The sequence below is a fragment of the Enhydra lutris genome, unplaced genomic scaffold (assembly GCF_002288905.1).
Source record: "Enhydra lutris kenyoni isolate GAN:26980312 unplaced genomic scaffold, ASM228890v2 scaffoldscaffold9, whole genome shotgun sequence".
NCBI classification, from domain to species: domain Eukaryota; kingdom Metazoa; phylum Chordata; class Mammalia; order Carnivora; family Mustelidae; genus Enhydra; species Enhydra lutris.
The window spans coordinates 13,160,925-13,179,218 of NW_019154093.1; the positions used below are offsets into that span (position 1 = coordinate 13,160,925).

The following is an 18,294-nucleotide window of genomic DNA, read 5'->3' on the forward strand; positions in this document are numbered from 1 at the left end:
TACCTGGACACATTCACCCTACTCTCAGGCAACGCGGCCACACACCCAGTGCCACGGGACCGGTCTAACCCATCCAGCCACATGCGTAGCTGGGCATGGACCCAACGTACCCAGAAAAGGCCTTCTGTGCACTCGCACCATCTCGCACACACACTGGTGCTCACAGTCTGAATATTCCTGGGTTCAGCCAGTCACAAACCTGCATGTCTCTCTCCGCTTCCACCACCTGCAGCTCAAACTCGGCTCCTTGCCCACCTAGCCCGTGCCCAGCCTGTCCAGGCAGCCCTCCCCGCAACACGCGGTGAATCCCTCGGCACGCAGCAGTGTGCTGCCGCTCGCACCACCTCCGGGCCACTGCTCTTGGACTTCCCTAACCCTCCCAAGCCCCAGGGGTCTAGCAGAGGAGAAAACGGTAGGCAGCTACCAACTGCCCAGGTTGGGGGTGGAGGGGGTCTGAGGCCCTTGGTCCCAGGACGGACCATCAAGTATGCTGGGCCTGGCCCCATGGCTGCAATGGGTCCTTGGCCTCTCCATTTCCTGCCCTGCTGCCATGATCGGTCCCAGGTCTCTGGAGATGGCTGACAGGCGGCCAGGGTCCAGGGGGTTAGGATGGGTTGACATGGGCCTGGGGAACAGAGGGAGGCAGCCCCCATCTGTCCCAGGGAAGCCAGAGAGCACAGGGGTTATGAACCTGGACAACAACTGAGTTCAGGTCCCAGCTCTACCCTGTTATCACAACCGTGACTTTGGGCAAATTATTTCATCTCCAATGGCAACATTAGCAATATCTACTTCAGAGTGCTGCAAGGAACTAATGAGTAAGAGTGCCTGCGTGGTGCCTGGGGACTGAGCCAAGGGACCCCCATCACGTTCCAGGACCGGCCCGAGGGCAGTGCAGACCAATGACAAGGTCCAGCCAACCCTGCATCCCATAATTCAAAGTGAAGGCTCCGGGTCAGATACCAGTCCGACCTCCCCACTTCCCACCATCTCTACCTCAGCTCTAGGACTCATTTCCACACTCTCCACGGTTATTCCACCTGAAAGGACCATCCTGCCTTAACCATGCTGAGAACTTGTGAGATCCAGCTCACAGGGTCCCAGGAGTCTGTCCTCTCTGAGGACAGGGACCCCAAGGATTCACACTGGGCCCTATCCCAGGGCTGGGGCCTATCCCAGGGCTGGTGTCAGGGACACCTGGTGAGGGAATGGGAGGCTGAAATGAAGAGAGGGCCTCAGGCTCTCCTCCTGGGAGCTTCTGCTTCTGCTCCTGCTTGTGGGGGAGGGGGGCAGAAAGAAGGCAGATTTTAACAAAACAAAACAAAGTGCTTCTGTTCTTCAAGGGCTAACACCAACCCCCAAGGAGGACTGGTTGGGAGAAGTAATGCTCCATTTATCAGGCTCTGCAGAGAACAGGCCGTCCTGGATAAGCGGACTGTCCAGATAAATGACACTAAGAACCCATCATTGGGGTGGAAATCTCCCTCTGTCAGTCTCACTCTGCTGCCCCTGGGGCGCTCTCCAGGGGCAGGGAGACCACCCCTCTGCCCCAGATAACCTTTAATGTTTGCATTTTGTAGTTCACAGGGTCTTCCTCTGCCCCCCGTGGTTCAGATGTTGTCTCAAGAGAACGCTCCACATACATCATTCTGATTTTTGCCAAGAAGCCAGATAACGGAATTACCCAAATTGCGTGCAGAGTCCACAAGCGCTGAGTAAGGGCTTACTCCCTAAATGAGCCTAAAGATGTGAGGCTGAGCTCTTTCAGCAGCTCAGGTCTTTAACCCTCTTCTTGGGGGCTGGCTGGGGATGCTGAGGTGGCCAATGAGAGGACCACATTTCCAGAGGCTCCCCGCCCCCAGTTAAGTGTGCTGCTTGTGGTAGCAAGTCAGAGGGACCCAACCTTGTCCAGAGCTAGCTCAACAGCTCATGAGCTCCCCGGCCACTCAGACCACTCAATGGGGATGGCTGAGGGTGAGGCACCAGTCCCCTCCACCTTCTCCCTCCCCGTCCCCGAAGCCCCAGCTCCAGGCTCATCCTTTCCACTCCCCAGTGGCACTTCCTGGCCAAGTTGAGGCTGCACAGTGGGTTCCTGCCTCTTGATCTGGCACTTGAGATTTCTGGGAAGAAGGTATGTCTGGTTTTCCATTTCTGTTGCTAGTGTGGGGACTCCGTGTCCTGTCCCCCCTGGGGGTCCATGGCCCACGTGGGCCTGAGCTGGCCTTGGGCCCAGGAAAGGCAGGGAGTACCTGGAGAATTAGAAGAACCTACACAGGGAGAAGCTCTGGGATTACCCCCAACCTAGTCTGTGCCCTCAGCGTCCATCCTAGCAGTGGCTGGGTGCCCCTAAGAGCAGCCTACAGTCCCCCAAAAGGACCCCACAGACCCAGGCTCCGCAACAGGGTCACTGGCAGCCTCCAAAAGCCCAGCTCGTACGTGAGGTGAGGCCAGGCTCGTGCTTCTCTGAAAGCTTCCACCTCACATGCTCCTCACAAGCCTTGACCCTGCTGCCACCCTGCAGGCAGTCAGTCACTAGGTCCCACCAAACAGATCCCTCCTGATCTGTCCTATTCTCTACCCGTGCAGCACCTGCCCTAGGTCTCACTGGAGTCTGCTCCTGACCCCTCCCATCAACTGAAGCGGTTCTGCTTCCCATGATTAATTACTCCCCATCATGCCATCAAAGCCCTGCACCTCCAATGCTCCACCCTTAGCCATTCATCCGCAGCTCTGCTCCCTTCCCAACCCTTCCCACACGACGGTCCGTGTGAGTGCATGAATGCTGGGAGAAGAACGGGGACTACCATGGCATCAGGCTCTCAGCAGTTGAGGGCTATGAAGGATCTCTGTCCAATCACCCTACTGACTGACCGTAGAAGGCAGATGCCCATCGGGGACACCGCAGGGGTCAGGGGGGCAAAGCGGGCCTGCTCTGGACAGCTGAGATCCCTGGACTAGACGGTTCCCAGTAAAAAGCTCTTCCTCAGCCTGCAATTTTCCTGGGGGTGGCGGGGGGAGGCTTGCATCATAGATCTGACTCCTCGGGAATCCCCCCCCCCGCTCCCCGGGCGCAGGCAACTGTGGGAGAAGAACCACATGTGTGCTTGTCTGTGGAGGAAGTTCAGACTTCCTCTGTGTCTGGGTAGTGTCGGTAGTCAGGCCCTGGGCATGAGGCAGTGTCTGCTGCCCAGCATACAGAGTAAGCTGCTACTCAAGCCACCTGAAGACAAAGATTATCCCAAGGAATTCAGTGCCAGAAAGGACCTGAAGGGAACTAGGGACCTGCCTCTGGGAGTCTTTCCTCAGACCCTGCCTGGCTGCCCCAGGCACAGAAACCCAGCAGTTCTACAGAGCCCCAGGACACAGACTTTAGCTCTCAGAAGATGAGCTTCCTAGGCTTCAAAGGATGGGAATGCTCAGGTCACAGGTAGTGAGTTCCCTGTCAGCAGGAAGCATACAAGTCAAAGTTTAGGGCAGAGATTGCAAAGTATTTTACGTAAAAGGCTAGACAGAAAAAATTAAAAATGGGCACAGCTGATTTTTCTCCACCACCCCCAACCCTCTAAAAATGTAAAAACAATTCTTAGTGCAAGGGCCTTACAAAAACAGTCGCTAGCTGGATTTGGCCTCCCTGCCAACCCTTGATCTAGAATTCTCAACTACTGCCAAGAGAAGGGGACTGCTTTGGAACCTCTGGCTGGTCTCAACATCCTTCCCTGTAGATTTCCTCTACCCCAGGGTCTTCTAGATCATCCTGGGAGGGAGAGTCAGAGCTCCCTCTCCAGCCTCTCTTCTTTGTCCTAGATGTTCCCGGGGGTGGAGGGTATGAAGGGGCTGAAGAGCTACCTAAGCTCTGAGCTCCAGTTAGAGAGAAGGGCCAGCTTGTCCAGTTCAGTCCCTCAGCCTGGCCTTGACCCCGACTTCCTAGTACCTCCTTTCCCCTCCCCCAGAGCTACCCTTCCTCAAAGCTTCTGTCCTGATAGCAACTCTCAGCCACACCCCAGGGTCAGCGGGGAGTTCCAGCAGATGCTACCGGTGGGGCTGGATAGATAGCCCCACCTGCTTGGTGCCCTGGGGCACCTCCCAGGGCCTGCAGAGGAGACTGAGAGAAGCCAGATGGATCTAGAAGCTGGGTCACAACCCCCCAGTAGAAGCTCCGACCACCCACGCTGCTTCTCTGAGAGAGCCCTGAGATGGCTTCTCTCTAAAACCCAGGCCTGGCCTTTGCTCTAGCTTCCTCACAGGTCCCTGGTCTCCAGGGCCTCCCCTGCCAGCAGAAGGATCTTCAGGTCCCCATAGCAGGCCCCGCTCACAGCCTTGCTTGGCTCCCCACTGCCCTCCCCTCACCATCCCCCCAGACCACCCAGGCACCCCGCATCTCTGCGTTTCCCATGCCCTTTCCCTGTCTTCTCCCCGATGGGCCCTTCATCACCTTTCAGAGTATACACAAACACTCCGAGAGCCATCCCCAACCCCCCCAACCACCCCCCGCCCCCGCTCCATCACAGTGGTTCTCAAACAGGGGCAACTTGGCTCCGCAGAGGACATCTGGCTATGTGTGAAGGCACTGTTGGTTGTCACACTGGTGGGAATGCTGCTCAATGAAACTACACCACTTAGGCCAGCACTCGCCCCCCACCACCAACGCCAAAGATCTCACCCTGAAGTTCATTTTGAGAAAAGCCCTGCTCTCCGGGCCACGCACTTTCTCCCTCCGCCTTCTCTGCTCCCACAGGGCTTGTGCACACTTCCATGGCTGCCCGGAGACAGCTCATCATCAGGAAACATGTATCCCCATCTAGACTCAATTTCAACATGGGGTAGGGGGAGGATTCATCTGTGTCACTAGGTCCCAGCAACAGGGCTAGATAAGCAGAAAGAGTAGTCACTAACTAATAAATGAGCCACCTCTCTGAAGGGCTGAAGTGATGACGCAGCTCAGACAGGCTGTAATGGTGTACGGGATTGTACAACTGTGTGTGGGAGACCGTTGAGAGGTCTGTACATGACTGAGCTTGACTTGGCCTGGAAGTCAGAGCAAGAGGGACCAGCTGTAGGTGTGTGAGAGTGTTTGGCTGCCCATCCGACTGTAGTATGGAACTGCCATTCCTACTGTGGTGGGCAAGGACGCAGACTGGAGCCAGACTCCCCGGATTCAAATCCCAGCTCTGCCGCTTACTAGCTGGGTATCTTTCGTTTAATTGCTTAAAATCTCTGTGCCCCCACTTTCTTGTAAAACAGGGATTCTAGGGCCTACCTAATAAGGTTATTATAAGAAACTGAAGGATGATTTTTGAAGCACTGAGAGCAAGACTTGGCACACAGTAAGCTGTAAGGGTTTGTGTTAGTGGAGATGGGTGAAGGGGAGAGGGGAGGACCTGGAACTCTCTGGATCTTGATGGAAGTTAAGGAGAGGCTGCCTGGAGCTGAGAGCCTGAAGCCTGGAGCCCAGCACAGCCCCAGCGGGCAGAGCCCCTCTTCAAGCTGGGTCATCTTGGGCTGACCTTGTCTGCTCTCCAGGCCAAGTTCCTCCTTTGTCAAACAAGGGTTGATGAGCCAGTGGACCATCAAGCCCCTTCCAGCCACAACTCTGGTTTCTGAGGCTGCCTTATTACAAGACATGCCCAACAATGTCCCTTGGCCAGGAACACATGCATTCTTAATGGCCTCTAGTCATCCCTTGTTGGCAGCTCGGCCATTTGGGGAAGGGAGAGGCAGTTCTCTCCACCCAGGACAGTGGTCAGGATGCCCTGTTCATTTATTTTGCTCTCTGTGGCCGGGCTTCCCCCCTCTCCCCTCCCCAGGAGACAGGAGGCCTGGCAGGGGCACCATAGGGATGTGGTCATCACTCCCTGGTGACGCCTGGAGGCCACCCGTAGCTCAGCCTCTCACTTTCCAAGTGACCTCACCAGTCAAAGCTTCCTCCTCTAGGAGGAGGAGATAACCCAGCCCCACCCGCCTTGCGGGGCAGCTGTGAGGAGATAATTTACCGGGAGGTGCTTTGTAAACATTTAAGATAATGTTATGATTAATTAACCACTTCCAGGAGGAAGCCCTTTGGGGCCTGTTTTATAAGCTCCAGCTTGGGGCGTCCTCACCATTAGTGGGGTACAGTCTCCTTCAGAGAGCAGGCCGAAGGGACCAGCCCAGGGCTGCATCCTATGAAGACGGGCAGTTGGGGTGTGCGCCGTTCCACATCAGGGCAACGCTTCTTGCCACTCCATCTGTGCACTGCCTGGGCCACCTCACCTGTCCCTCCTTCCGCAAGGGGCCAACTCCCCTTCAGGGTCTGCCCAGCTGCCAACTCCTCCTTGAAAGGCCGCCCCCATCAATCCCACGCCAGCATTAGCCTGCCTTCCTCCCTGCTCCATCCAGAGCCACCCCGAAGCCCATCATTAATTAGGAACCCCCCCTCCAATTAATTATGCTCTGGCTCTTCCCAAGTCTCCCCCGCCCCTTCGTAGTCTTAAGTTAGGGCTAGACAGGGTGGGGCCCAGCTTAGACCATGTGTCACAGCTCTACCCTCCCAGATTGTCTGGGACAGTGCCCTGCGCAGGAGTGAAAGTTTCGGAAGGACTGAGTCACAGGCCGCCTCCTGGCACAAAGGGGCAGCTCCAAGGCCAGCCATTATCTCTTAACTCTCTTGGCCATCCTATCCCCCCTTCACCATTTAGGTGAATCACAGCAAGTCCACTCCTGGTTGGAAGGGCTGGGCCAGGCTGACGAGAAGTACGTGCAAAGTACAGGTGTAAACACAGGGGCGCAGATGGCCACCCCCAGAAAGCCCGCTCCACTGCAGGGTGTGGGCAATCAGCACTGGCCCCTTGGGTCCTCACTGTGGACCTCGTGGCAGCGAGCTCCTCAAGTGATCTTTGGACAGGGGCCCAAAGATGCCACCATCAATGACATTTCCAGTTTTGCTGGACCCTCCATGCCGCCCACCAGCCCTCCCCAGCTTTCTCGCCTTCTGCCTGTCTTAGGTTTTAGGCAGGAGGCCGCAAGAACGGGAGAACTGCTCCGTGGATCTGTCCCCATCTCCAAGTTCAGAAGTTTCTCAGTCGCTCCTCGTGGCCAAATGCAACCCTGGTGCCTCTGCCCCCCAGCCCCTGCCACCTGAGACCCCTCCCCCCAACTTGCCCTCACCCCCTCTGCTGATGCCCTAAGGCACATTTTAAAAATGAAATCTTCCCAAATAAAATAAAATAAAATAAAGTCTTCCCAAGTGAAAAGGCATCTCAGGTGGGCCACCCCTCCAATCACCAACCTCTTTTCTCCCTTCACCACTGAATCTCTTGGAAGGACCCTCCTTACTCTTTCCCATCCCCCCACCCCCACCAGCAGGATGGAGGTTTCTACCCACACAGTCCCACCCAGTCAACCTTTGGTCACCACAGCGACATCCGGTCTTGGGTATTGGGCAATAAGGGGCCAGCTGGTCCAGCTCACCCTCTGGGGCTCCTGATAGCACTCCTTCACCCTACTCCCCAACTCCTCTTTTTATCCCAGTCTCTCTAGGGCATCCCCCTCTCCTGCTGTCTGAATACCGGTGACCAGCTCCTAGTTTTTCTCCAGCTGACTACCCGCGGGAGGAACAGACCCCCATGTCCAAATATTTCCTGTACATCTCCAGCTGTGTCTCACCACACCTCAGTTCTGGCATGTCCCTCCCGCACCTCTTGGTCCCTCCCATACCGGCTCCCCCTCCAGAAACCCAGAAGCCACTCTCAAACCCTACTCTTGTCCTCACACTGAACTGATGACCAAATCCTGCCCACTCTTCCTGCTCGGTGTTTGTTTTCCTATCCCTACTTACTCGGAGCCGCTCTCTCGCAATTTCCCTATCTCTCATTTCCCATTCTCAGACCCTCCCACTGCCCAGATGCCCGACTCCTTGCCCTCAAATGCAAATCTGATTCTATTTGTCCTCTTCAATGAGGCCCTATTGTTCTCACTCTAGTCCATACTCCTAGCTTGGCCCACGCCTTGGTGCCCATAGGCCTGTCCTGATGGCGCCGGGCCATGACACACCAGTGGGTGACACTCTGTGGGTGAAATCGACCCATGAAGCCCTTTGTAAGTCAGGCCTGGGCTTCCCGTGGTGGCCTCCCCAGACTTCTTTCTCCTCCCATTCACCCTACCCTGGACTGTCTCTCTCCTCTGCCTACCCAGGCCTGTTCTGCTTCTGGAAAACGCTGCTATCCTGATCTCAGAGTCCTCATCCTCTCATTAACTCACTAGGTGATCACAGTCGAGATGTCACTTAACCCAGGAGCTCCTGATTCTGGCCACACATGAGCATCAGCTGGGGTGCGTTAAACATAAAATGGCCAAACAGCACCCCGGATTGAACACATCAGGATAGGAGTGTCCAGGGGCTCCCAAGGTGTAATCAGGAGCCCACAAGGGGCAATCAGGGGCCCCCAAGGGGCAATCAACTGCAGAACTCAGCCATCCTCTAAGACCGTGCAGAATTTCCATCTGTGCGATCCCCAGACGGAGCCAGCTCTGAGGCACACACCTTGGCAAGAGCTGTTCAGAACACTTAGCTAAAGCAGGGCCTGGGGCTGTTCCAAGCATGGGCGCCATTTCAGACAAGTCTGGAAAAGTCCTGTTACCTCTGCTGCAGCTGAGCATGACTCAGCAGGCCAGGCCTTCCTGGTAACCCGCTCCCGGGTATCAGGCGTGGCCCCCCACAGCCACCCTCTGCCTACTGGGAGGAGGACCAGCTCTGACTCCCGACAGTGCCCAGTGCCCCTGGACTGGCCGCTGGTCCTCGGGAGCTGGCCACACTCACTTTCTAGCCTCACCCTCTGGAGGGCAGAATGTGACCCTGGCAGGACTGTCCACTCTCATTTCGTCCTCCCCAGGAAGGTACAGAGTTTTCAACCGATGAGGCTGGTCAGGAAGACAGCCTGAGGTTATGGAAACCATCTGGCTTCTGAATCCACCATTCACTAGCTATGTGTGGAGCCCGCTGGTTATTTCATCTGCCCAGGGCTTCAGTCTCTGGGTCTCTACAATGGAACTTAACCTCATAAACATATGCAAAAAGGCTGGTATAGAGAAGGGACGCCTTCCGGTTTCCTTTCTGCCCCTTGACCCCTCTCCTCTTCTCTCCTCCCTAAAGCAAGTGTGCTGAGCTGGAGGTGGTCGAGGGGGTCCCTCCCGGTCCTGATATCCAAGGAACAAGTGAGGACAGATCTGGGATGTGCTGCAGGGAGAAGCAAGGAAGCGCAGACCCCTCCTCCCTATGGTTCCCTAGGGCGAGACATCATTTTTACTTGGACAGACAGGGGGCCTCCAGGGGAAGAAGGCTATTTCCAAGTGGAACAGGAGGCCTTTACAAGGGAGGGTGCTGTTTGTGGACAGGTATGAGCACAGGCTTGGGGACTCCCCTGTCAGGAAGGTTCCAAGGTAGACTGGGCTTGGACACCAGCTCCATCCCTGCCTCGCTGGGTGAAGCAGCACAGGTTCTCTTTCTCTGGCCACTCTCCCCACCTGCAGGACGGGAGCAGTGATTGTCGCCTTCCTGCCGGCCTGCCAGCCCGCTGGCCTGCCTGGGCAAACTGAGCGGCAAGGGAGATAAGCACCACCAAGCCCTCTGGAACCCCAGAGTTGTCACATAAATGCAGCATCATTGTATCCCGCGTTGCTCTGATGATTACAAGTGTCTGTGCTGGGTAGGAGGCTGGTCAAGATGACAAGCCCCCACGATTTTGCAGCTCCAGGATTCCAAGGCCAAAGTCAAGAATTTTTGACCTGTTCAGGGCCAGACAATTGGCTGGTGGGATCAGATGGTGAACTGATGTAAATGACTGACACCTGAGAGGCAGGGGGAGCCTGTGGGATGTGCGGTGCCCAGCAGAGCAGGCTGGCGTTGATAAACCTGGGAAGGCAGAGCACTCACCTTCTGCGGGGCATTGATGACTCCAGTGTTGTAGCCAAACTGTAGGGAGCCGAGCACTGCCCCTCCCACAGCCAACATGAGACGGCCCGTCAGCTTCTGCAGAGAAAAGAAGACCCACACTGTTACAGGCATGTCTGGGCCCAGGTTACTCCAGGGCACAGGCGGGCAGGTTCCTGTGTTCAGATATCTGGCCTGGCTCCTGGCACCACACCAGTCCTTCTCCCAGGAAACTCAGCCACTTCCTGACCTCGGATGCCTGAACCAGCCCCGCAAAATTCTAGACACTGGGCTGGCCAGACTCATTCCTTGGGGGAGAAGGAAGTCAGGTCTTCTCTCTTTGTAGCCAGGTCTTGGCTCTCTGGAGTCTCATTCCTCTGGTGGAACCATGACCTGCCCAGGTCCAGGGGGCTCCAGACTCTGTCTGGGAGGCCCAGTAATCAACTCCCCTATGCAAGGGGCGGGGGCAGATTACGTGGGAGGAACAGCATACAGAGGAAGCACCCTGACTTTGGGCCAGAAAGTGCTGGCTTCTGGTTCCAGCTGACCTGAGTCCCAGCAGGCTGCCACCCTTCCCTAGTCCTGTCCGGACCCCCATCTGCTTGTGTACAAGGCAGGAGCAAGCATGCTTGGTAGCATTGGAGATGTGGTCTTGCCCTCCCCTCCCCTCCATTCACAGAGCAGGAAACTGAGTCCCGAGAGGCAGAGACAGATTACGCAGGGGTCTGCGGAGAGTCAGGCTGGAGCTCAGGGCTCCTGACTCCCCACCTCGTGCCTCTCATGGCAACCATCCGCAGAGCATAGGCTTCCCAGGGTATGTGGACACAGATGATGTAACAGGCAGGAATGTGCTTTGGAAAAGTACATGACACCAGGCAAGTAAGAGTGTCGGGCCAAGGTATTTCAAGGGGCAAAGGGTTGGGGGAAGAAAAGCATGGTGGGTCTCTGTCCCCCCCCCCCCCCAACAGCCTGGGGCATGAAGGCCGCAGACAGGAGAGCCCTGGGTGAACAAGGTGCCATACCCTTTGGACTCGGTTTCCCCATAGAACCCAGAAAACAAGATCCTCAAGATCTTCAAGATCCTCACAGACAGCACTGGGTTTATGGCTACTCAGACTGGTTCCTAGCATGGTCTTTTCACTCTCTAGAAGCTGCCAGGCCAACACTGCAAAAGCCAAGGTTCTCACATCAGAGGTGGAGAGAGGAAGAGACTTCGTTAGTTAGCCTGAGCGTTCAGGCGGAGTCCATTCTTCAGCAGGTGAGTGCTGGGACCGTCCTTCCCACAGGGCCACCTGGCCTCTTCCTGGCCCAACTCTGGACATTCATCCTGGGCCGAGGCTCTCCTCACAGCGGACTGCACGCCTTCCAAAGTCTCCCTTCCCTTAGCTCCCCAGGGAGCCTCCAGACCTAGGGCTGTGGGCCTTGTGTGCGTGGGGAGCACCTGACTGACGCGCTCTGTGGGCCCCAGCCAAGCTAACTCATCATCGGGTGGCCACTGGGATGAAGGCAGAGGCGGTCACAAGGCACTGAGCGTGGACGGAGGAGGGCTGGAGAGAGGCCGTTGAAGGCTGCCATGTGAGGGCTCCCTGCCTGTGGTGAGTCACGTGTGAACTCGGGGTTTTCCACACAGAGTACAGTATTAATGGTGTGCCAGAGAGAGATTTCTCTAATTCACGTTAGAATAAATGTAAATATGATTTAATAAAATGTGGCACAGCTATATCATAGAATACGGGGGGGGGGGGGAAGCTCTCTAGGAGCGCCTGGGTGGCTCAGATGGTTGGGTGTCTGCCTCCAGCTTGGGTCATGATCTCCAGGTCCTAGGATCGAGCCCCAGGTCAGGCTCCCAGCTCATCAAGGACTCTGTCTCTGCCTCTCTCCCTGGCTTGTGCTCTCTATCTCTCTCAAATGAATTAAAAAAAAAAAAAATCTTAAAAGAAAAAAAACCCCCAGAAAGCTCTTTACTTATTGATTTGGGACACTTCCCAAGCTGTATTAAGGAAAAAGCTAGCTTCATAGCAATGCCGTGTTGTATGCTGTGTGTGGTATGAAAGGAAGAAGAAATGGCTGAGGATGGGAGAGGAGGCAGAACACACCTATCTACCTACTTAAAACAACACATAAGAAAGGTAATGCTGTACCCTGGGATCTGGATGGCAGAGGCTGGGTGGCATAGAGGTTTCATTTTACACCTTTTTGCATGCTTTTTAATTTTGAACCATGTGACTGTATCACCTACTCAAAAGAATTACCTATAAACCCCTTGGTTTCCTGTTACTTAGAACAAAGCATTTAAATAAAAATGAACAGCACACAGACGATGAAGTGAACAGCAATACAGATGACCCGTGATCAGGAAATGAACAGCACAGCGGAGCTGTGAGCGCTAAGTCGCCTTATCACAGACCCCGTTTTCAATCTGGCTCTGACTTCCCAAGGGTGTCTGCAACTCTGAAGTTACTCTTGGGGCCCCTGTTGAGCAGCTGTGGCCTTTGGCAGTGGGGGCTACTGGGAGCCAAGGACAGACCCCTGGGCTAGAACTGCCATGGGCAGGTCAAGGTCAAATTCCGCTTTAGAAAACCTGCCTACCCACTCCTGGTTATAGCCACAGCCACCGCAGCAGGCTGCTGCCCTAGGACTCAGGCATGCTCAGTGACCCATGCTCCAGGCCCTGGATGACACAGACCCCAGTCCTGACATCAAGGTATTTTGCCTGGGACAATCGAAGATAGGTTCGTAGGAGGTGACATTGAAGTTGGCCATGAAGGACATACAGAGTCTGCCAAGCGGGGAAGCAGTGGTAAGACTGCATTCCAGGTAGACAGAACAGTCTGTGCAGTGGGAAGAAGAGGGGCCTGATTCTGCCGGATTAAACAGGCAGTGCTCAGTGTGGCTGGATGTTAGGTGCAGGGGAGGAGATGTTGTGTGTCCCCCCCCCCGCCCAACCGCAAGGAGGCACACCCCCCACCACACCCAGCGGGATCTGGGCTGTACTGAGCTCAGGAGACCCAGGCGGGAAAGCAGAGAATAGCTTCTCTTCACTTCGGAGCTGGGACAGGAAGAGACCTCTGGGCTCAGGTTCCTCACAGAGGAGAATGGGGGATCCGAGTTCCTTCCCTAAAGATTTGCTGTCAAGTTCAGTATCCGTGGCCATTAGGGAGCCTGGCAGGGTTCACCTGACAAGCATCTGCTGACCCGGGAAGCACGGGAAGCCACTCTCCCTTGGGCCACCACAGCACCACCTGCCCCCACCTGCCACCTGTGGCTCATCCAGGTGCCACAATGAAATCCATTCATTCCACACCTTTATTTAGGTGTCAAGCTGACCAACTAGTTGGTGGCGACTTGGAGAAGGGGAACAAACCCACGGCTGTGGCTTTCTCGTGAAGCCTTTTTTAAGAGTGGAAGCGTAATGTGGAATCTGGAATCTAGAATCTGTGACCCCCAGGAGCCCACCCTGGTCACCCATCTGGGACCACCCTGGGGCTGAGGCTACCTTCTAGAAGAACCTGCCCTCTCACAGGGTTTTTGCCCTAGTTTCGTCCCCTGCAATTCACCCACCAGTCTGGGAACTCCCTCCAAGAATGGGGCCTGAGTCTCACCCAGCTCTGCAGCCAGAGCGCCCAGGGTTGGGCACAGTACAGATCATTCATTCGTAACCGCTTCCGAATTTACCTTTCAGGGTATTTATTTGGCCAGAAAAGTGCTCATCCTAACAGATTTTACCTCGGCCATTTCTCGAACCCCGGGTGGGCATTGGAACATCAGCTCTAAGAGGCACAAACAGGCTAACAGTAACTCCCACGGCCTGGGACTTGAGAGGAAAGACCTCAAATTCAAATTTGGGCTCTCCTAGGAGTGCCATAGGCCTCTCAGTTCAGCACATGCCCAGGCTCAGGGACCAGCCTACAGAGGAGGACCTCACACCCCAACCCCCATCAGCCCTATCCCAATGCAGGGGTCCTGATGCAGGGTCAGCGTGAGGACTTCTCCTCCCACATACCGGGATGCCAGATGGCACACTGGCCATGTCGAGTAACTTGCTAAGCACTGTGGCCTTTTGACCCTTGCCCAGGTGCCCTTCCTCAGCACCGTGCTCCAGTCCTGGGCTTGGCCGGCAGCAGGCCCTTAGTCAATATTGGCAGAGGGAGGGCTTTCCCTGTAGGAGTAGGGTCCCGTGTTGGCTCGATCCAGACGCTGCTCCTATCCCATCCTCCTCCCACAGCTTCTCAAGTGGTTTCCTGACGGGCACGGAAGCACACGACATAGTCTTTCTAACAGCTTGGTCCCCAAGTTCTAAGGAGGACAGGAGGGGGTGAGGCAGGGGAGTATGAAACCCTTAACAGCTCCCCTTTATTTTGTGTATGTTTTTCCCCCCAAGATCGCATTTGAACAAATTCTGGGCATTAAAATAGAAAGAGGCCCCCCGAATTGCTATTAACAGTCTCATGTGACAGATGGGGAGCCTAAGGTCAGAGGGCAGACTCCCAGGATCATTAGCAAACAAAAGCCAGGGCTGGGCCTTGAGTTCTTTGGATTCCTTGACTGGCAATTTACCCTCTGGCCCCTTCCATCCTGCCAACTCTTTTCAAAAAGAAGAGGGATGGGTCCCCCTTCCAAAGCCTAACCTGCTGGTGACCTCAGGCAACTCCTCTGGAGGCCATACCCTCTGGCTTTCCAGTGAGGTCAGGACTTCTGCATGCATGGCTGGGCCTCCCTAGCATCCCGTGGTGGCCCTGGGGGCAGAAGGCACTCCTCAGTCTTGCAAGCAGAGAGGAGGAGGGAGCTGTTGCCTTTATCAGCACCCGCTGCCCCAGCAAGGTACCCGGTCCCATGCCAGCGGCTGCTAGCGTGCCCCGATTCAGCCACCTTGGACACGCTATGGGAGAGACACTGCTCCCACCTCACAGATGAGAAAATGGGGCGTTGGGAGAGGGGAAAGCAGATAACCAGAGGTCCTCAGCCTCTGCAATGCCTCCGGCAGGAGGTCTCTGACGCCAAATCCCATGCCCTTCCTGCTCATGTCCTCCCCCTTGCTTCTGGGCACCGGTCCCCGAAGGAAACAAGGTTCCTACCTGGTACTCTCTATGTAGGTCAACTTCTATTCTAGCGACTTTTGGGGCCTTGCCCAGTCTGAGCCAGGACAGCCCAGGCCAAAGCTCAGAAACCTCTGGCCATTTGATTGGACCTTGCTCTAAGCCAAAGTTGGCAAACTAGGGTCTGTTGGCCAAACCCAGCCTGCCAGCTAAGAACGGAGTTTGCATTTTTAAGTGGCTGGAAAAGGAAAAAAAAAAAAAAAGACTAATATTTTGTGACACATAAAAATGCTATCAAACTCCAATTTCAGTGACCACAAATAAACATATTACTGGAACACAGTCACACTCATTGATTTATATACTGTTTACAGCTGCTTCTGCATAACAATGACACAAGGGTATCACAGAGCAGAAAAAGTTTGTCAGCTCCTGCTTGAAGCCCTAGGTCCTTGGAACTGCTCTGTGTTGGGGAGCCTGGGTGGCTCAGTCAGTTAAGCGTCTGCCTTCAGCTCAGGTCATGGTCATGATCTTGGGGTCCCTGGGGTCTACTCCCCCTTCAGGCTCCCTGCTCCTGGGGCGAGGGGCAGGGAGCCTGCTTTCTCCCTCTCCCTCTGCCTGTTGCTCCCTGTGCTTGTGTTTTCACATACATAAAATCTTTAAAAAAAAAAAAAAAAGAGAGAGAGAGAAAGAGAACTGCTCTGTGCAAACCTAGCCCATGTGCACAGGATTTTCAAAGCCTTCCAGGTAAAACCAAATCATCCTCTCTAAATAACCCAAAGGTATCTGTCCTAAAACAAAACCTAAGTCGCTCCCGGGGCTGTGTGCAGGTACCAGCCATCTGGAAAAGCCGATACCCATTCAAAGGGTGAGATGGGCACCAATTCAACCCTGATGAAATTCACTGGGTCAGACCATGAGAATATGCAGAGGTCCCTGTCTGTGGACAAGTTTAAGTCCCAGCTCCCCCTACTAGTGTGACCCGAGAAAGCCCACTCCCTCCATACCTCTTTTTCTCCAAAAGAGAGGTTTCCTAATAAGCCGTTACTTAGGAATGCTTGTTCCCAAAGCTATTCTAGCCAATGGGCATTCAGCACTAAACCAAACCAACCCCCTGCCTCCTTGAAACTTGGTATTTCAGTTAGGGGTGGGAGGGCAGAAAATAAAACCTCAATACATCAGGTGGCACATGATATGAAGAAAAAGTGATGCGGGTGCCAAAGCTTCGTAATGGTGGGACATGCCTATAATGGAATATTATGCAGCTGCTGGAAAGAATGCAACACATCTGTATGTCCTTGATAGGAAGTGAGTGCGAGGACTGACTGTTAAGGGAAAAAGCAAGCGGAAAAACAAGGTGTCAGATGTACATTTTGTGGAAGGAAGCGGGAGAAAATGTACTTGTAGAGAGGATACTTGCTTGTATGGGCAGAGCATACACATCTGTAGATACTGATGTCTCAGGGATGGTGGGCAAACAGAAGGGGCTGTGCGGGGCACACAGAACTATGTAGAAAGTGTGATCCATTTATAGGCACGCGCACACACGTGCCCAAAAAGAGGTCTGTGAGGAGAAACACCAAACAAACCGTTACAACCAGGAGAAGATGTTTACTCTTTCTCTTTGTATGCTTCTCTATCACTGACTCCATCATTTCTGTATTTTTTTTCCCTAAGATTTTATTAATTTATTTGACAGAGAGATAGAGAAAACACAAGCCAGGGAAATGGCAGAGGGAGAAGCAGACTCTCCATCAGATGTGGGGCTCGACCCCAGAACCCTGGGATCATGACCTGAGCCCGAAGGCAGATGCTTAACTGAGCCACCCAGACGCCTCTCGTTTCTGTCATTTTCAAAGAATCTATGACCTGACCCAGAGAAGTAGATATTATCCCCACCGCAGTTGAGGAAACAGGTTCCAACAGAAGGTGTGGCTTCCCTGAGGTCAAATGGTAGAGCTGTTTCAGTCCGCTCCCTTTCCTCCCTTTCCTGCCGGCTCGCACAAACCAGCGGGAGGCCAGCTCTGGGACAGGCAGTCTGGGGGCACGTCCGGTCCAGCAGAGGCCTCAGCGGCTGAAGGTTCCGTAAGCTGGATCTGGCAAGAGGTCTCTCCCCTTCCAGGGTGCCGATGCCCTGAAGAAGCCAAAGCCAGCAAGGGGTGGGTGCCGAGGTCTTAGAGAGGGTGAACCGAGCCCTGATCGTGCCCGGAGTTCAAGGCCTGGGCGCCTGGCTCAGTTCCTATAAAACCCCACCGTTTATGATTTAGTTACCGCCTCCCTGGCCTGGTGGCTGGACGGCAGAGCCTCGGGCTCCGTTCCACCCCTCCCACGGAGGGAGGTAACAATCAGAGGTTTGTTTTGGTGACCAGGCCTGGGCCTGCCAGCCTGGTCACAGCCTCTCTGTGAGGCCACGAGGCCACAAGGCCAACCAGGAGCCTTCTCAGCCTCCACCATCCGGGGGAGGCCAGTTACCGAACTGAGTGGCTTTGTCACCTGTGCGCCCAGGAGTGAGGCGGGGAAAGGGTGAGGCTGCAGGTCCCAAGCCAATGTTGCACACTTCCCCCTTTGTTCTAGGCCTCCCCAGCTCTGCCAGCCCCAGGGGAGGGGGAACTGGATGCCTCGTACCCTCAGAGCCAGAGAGGCACTCTAGGCCCTGATACCCCGTGACCAGGAGGCACTGGGTAGAGCTGAGCTCCCTGAAGTCACAAGCTGATTATGGGGGATTTGGGACTGACCCAGTACTGTGGCAAGCAGGGCTGGGTCCCCAACGGGCTCAGCGTGGGACCAGGATCCTGATGGAGATGTTTACACTGTCTGTGCACCCAAAATGGCCATGCAAAGGGTCTTCCTACCTAAACAGCCACCACCTTGAGTTGGGGAACAGGGCCAGTCTCATCATACCTGCCATGGGGTAGCAGGTTTCCAGCTCCAAGGCTCTGAAGAGAGTCACTTGCCCAAGGTCATATTTTCCTGAGGACATGTTTTGCTTCCATTCACAGAAGGATTTCGGTTGTCGAGTTATGTCTAATCCCACTTTTTGACTCGGACTTCACCAGAAGGAGCTTGGAAGTCCTGGAGGGTGGGAATTCCTATTGCTCTGGGGTGAGTGGAGGGGCGCACACTGGGCAGGGCTGTGGAAAAAAATCCTTTTTTTTTAAATGCTCAGGAATATCTCCAATTCTTTGTGACAGCCTTCTCTTAGACAAACGTCTTTCCTTCATGGGCCCCAGTTTCCCCCATCTGTCAAACGGAGGGCTGGGCCGTGCACTGGAAAGTTCCTTCCGGCTCTTTTCCTGATGCTCTTAGGCCATCCCAGAGAGGCTGGCAGCATGTTCTGCAGTAGGAAGCTCAGTG

General features: G+C 54.8%; 1 protein-coding gene across 2 annotated transcripts in view; it reads right to left on the reverse strand.

The window, feature by feature from the left end:
• Positions 1 to 18,294, reverse strand: part of LOC111143335 (solute carrier family 2 member 1) — a 28,336-nt gene that overhangs the window by 6,478 nt on the left and 3,564 nt on the right. The window contains exon 2 of one of the 2 annotated variants that reach the window (XM_022497011.1): positions 9,908 to 10,003. In XM_022497011.1, coding sequence (XP_022352719.1) covers positions 9,908 to 10,003 — 96 coding nt within the window. Of the gene's footprint in view, positions 1 to 9,907; positions 10,040 to 18,294 lie in introns of those variants that run through there. The other variant, XM_022497010.1, reaches the window with a different exon arrangement.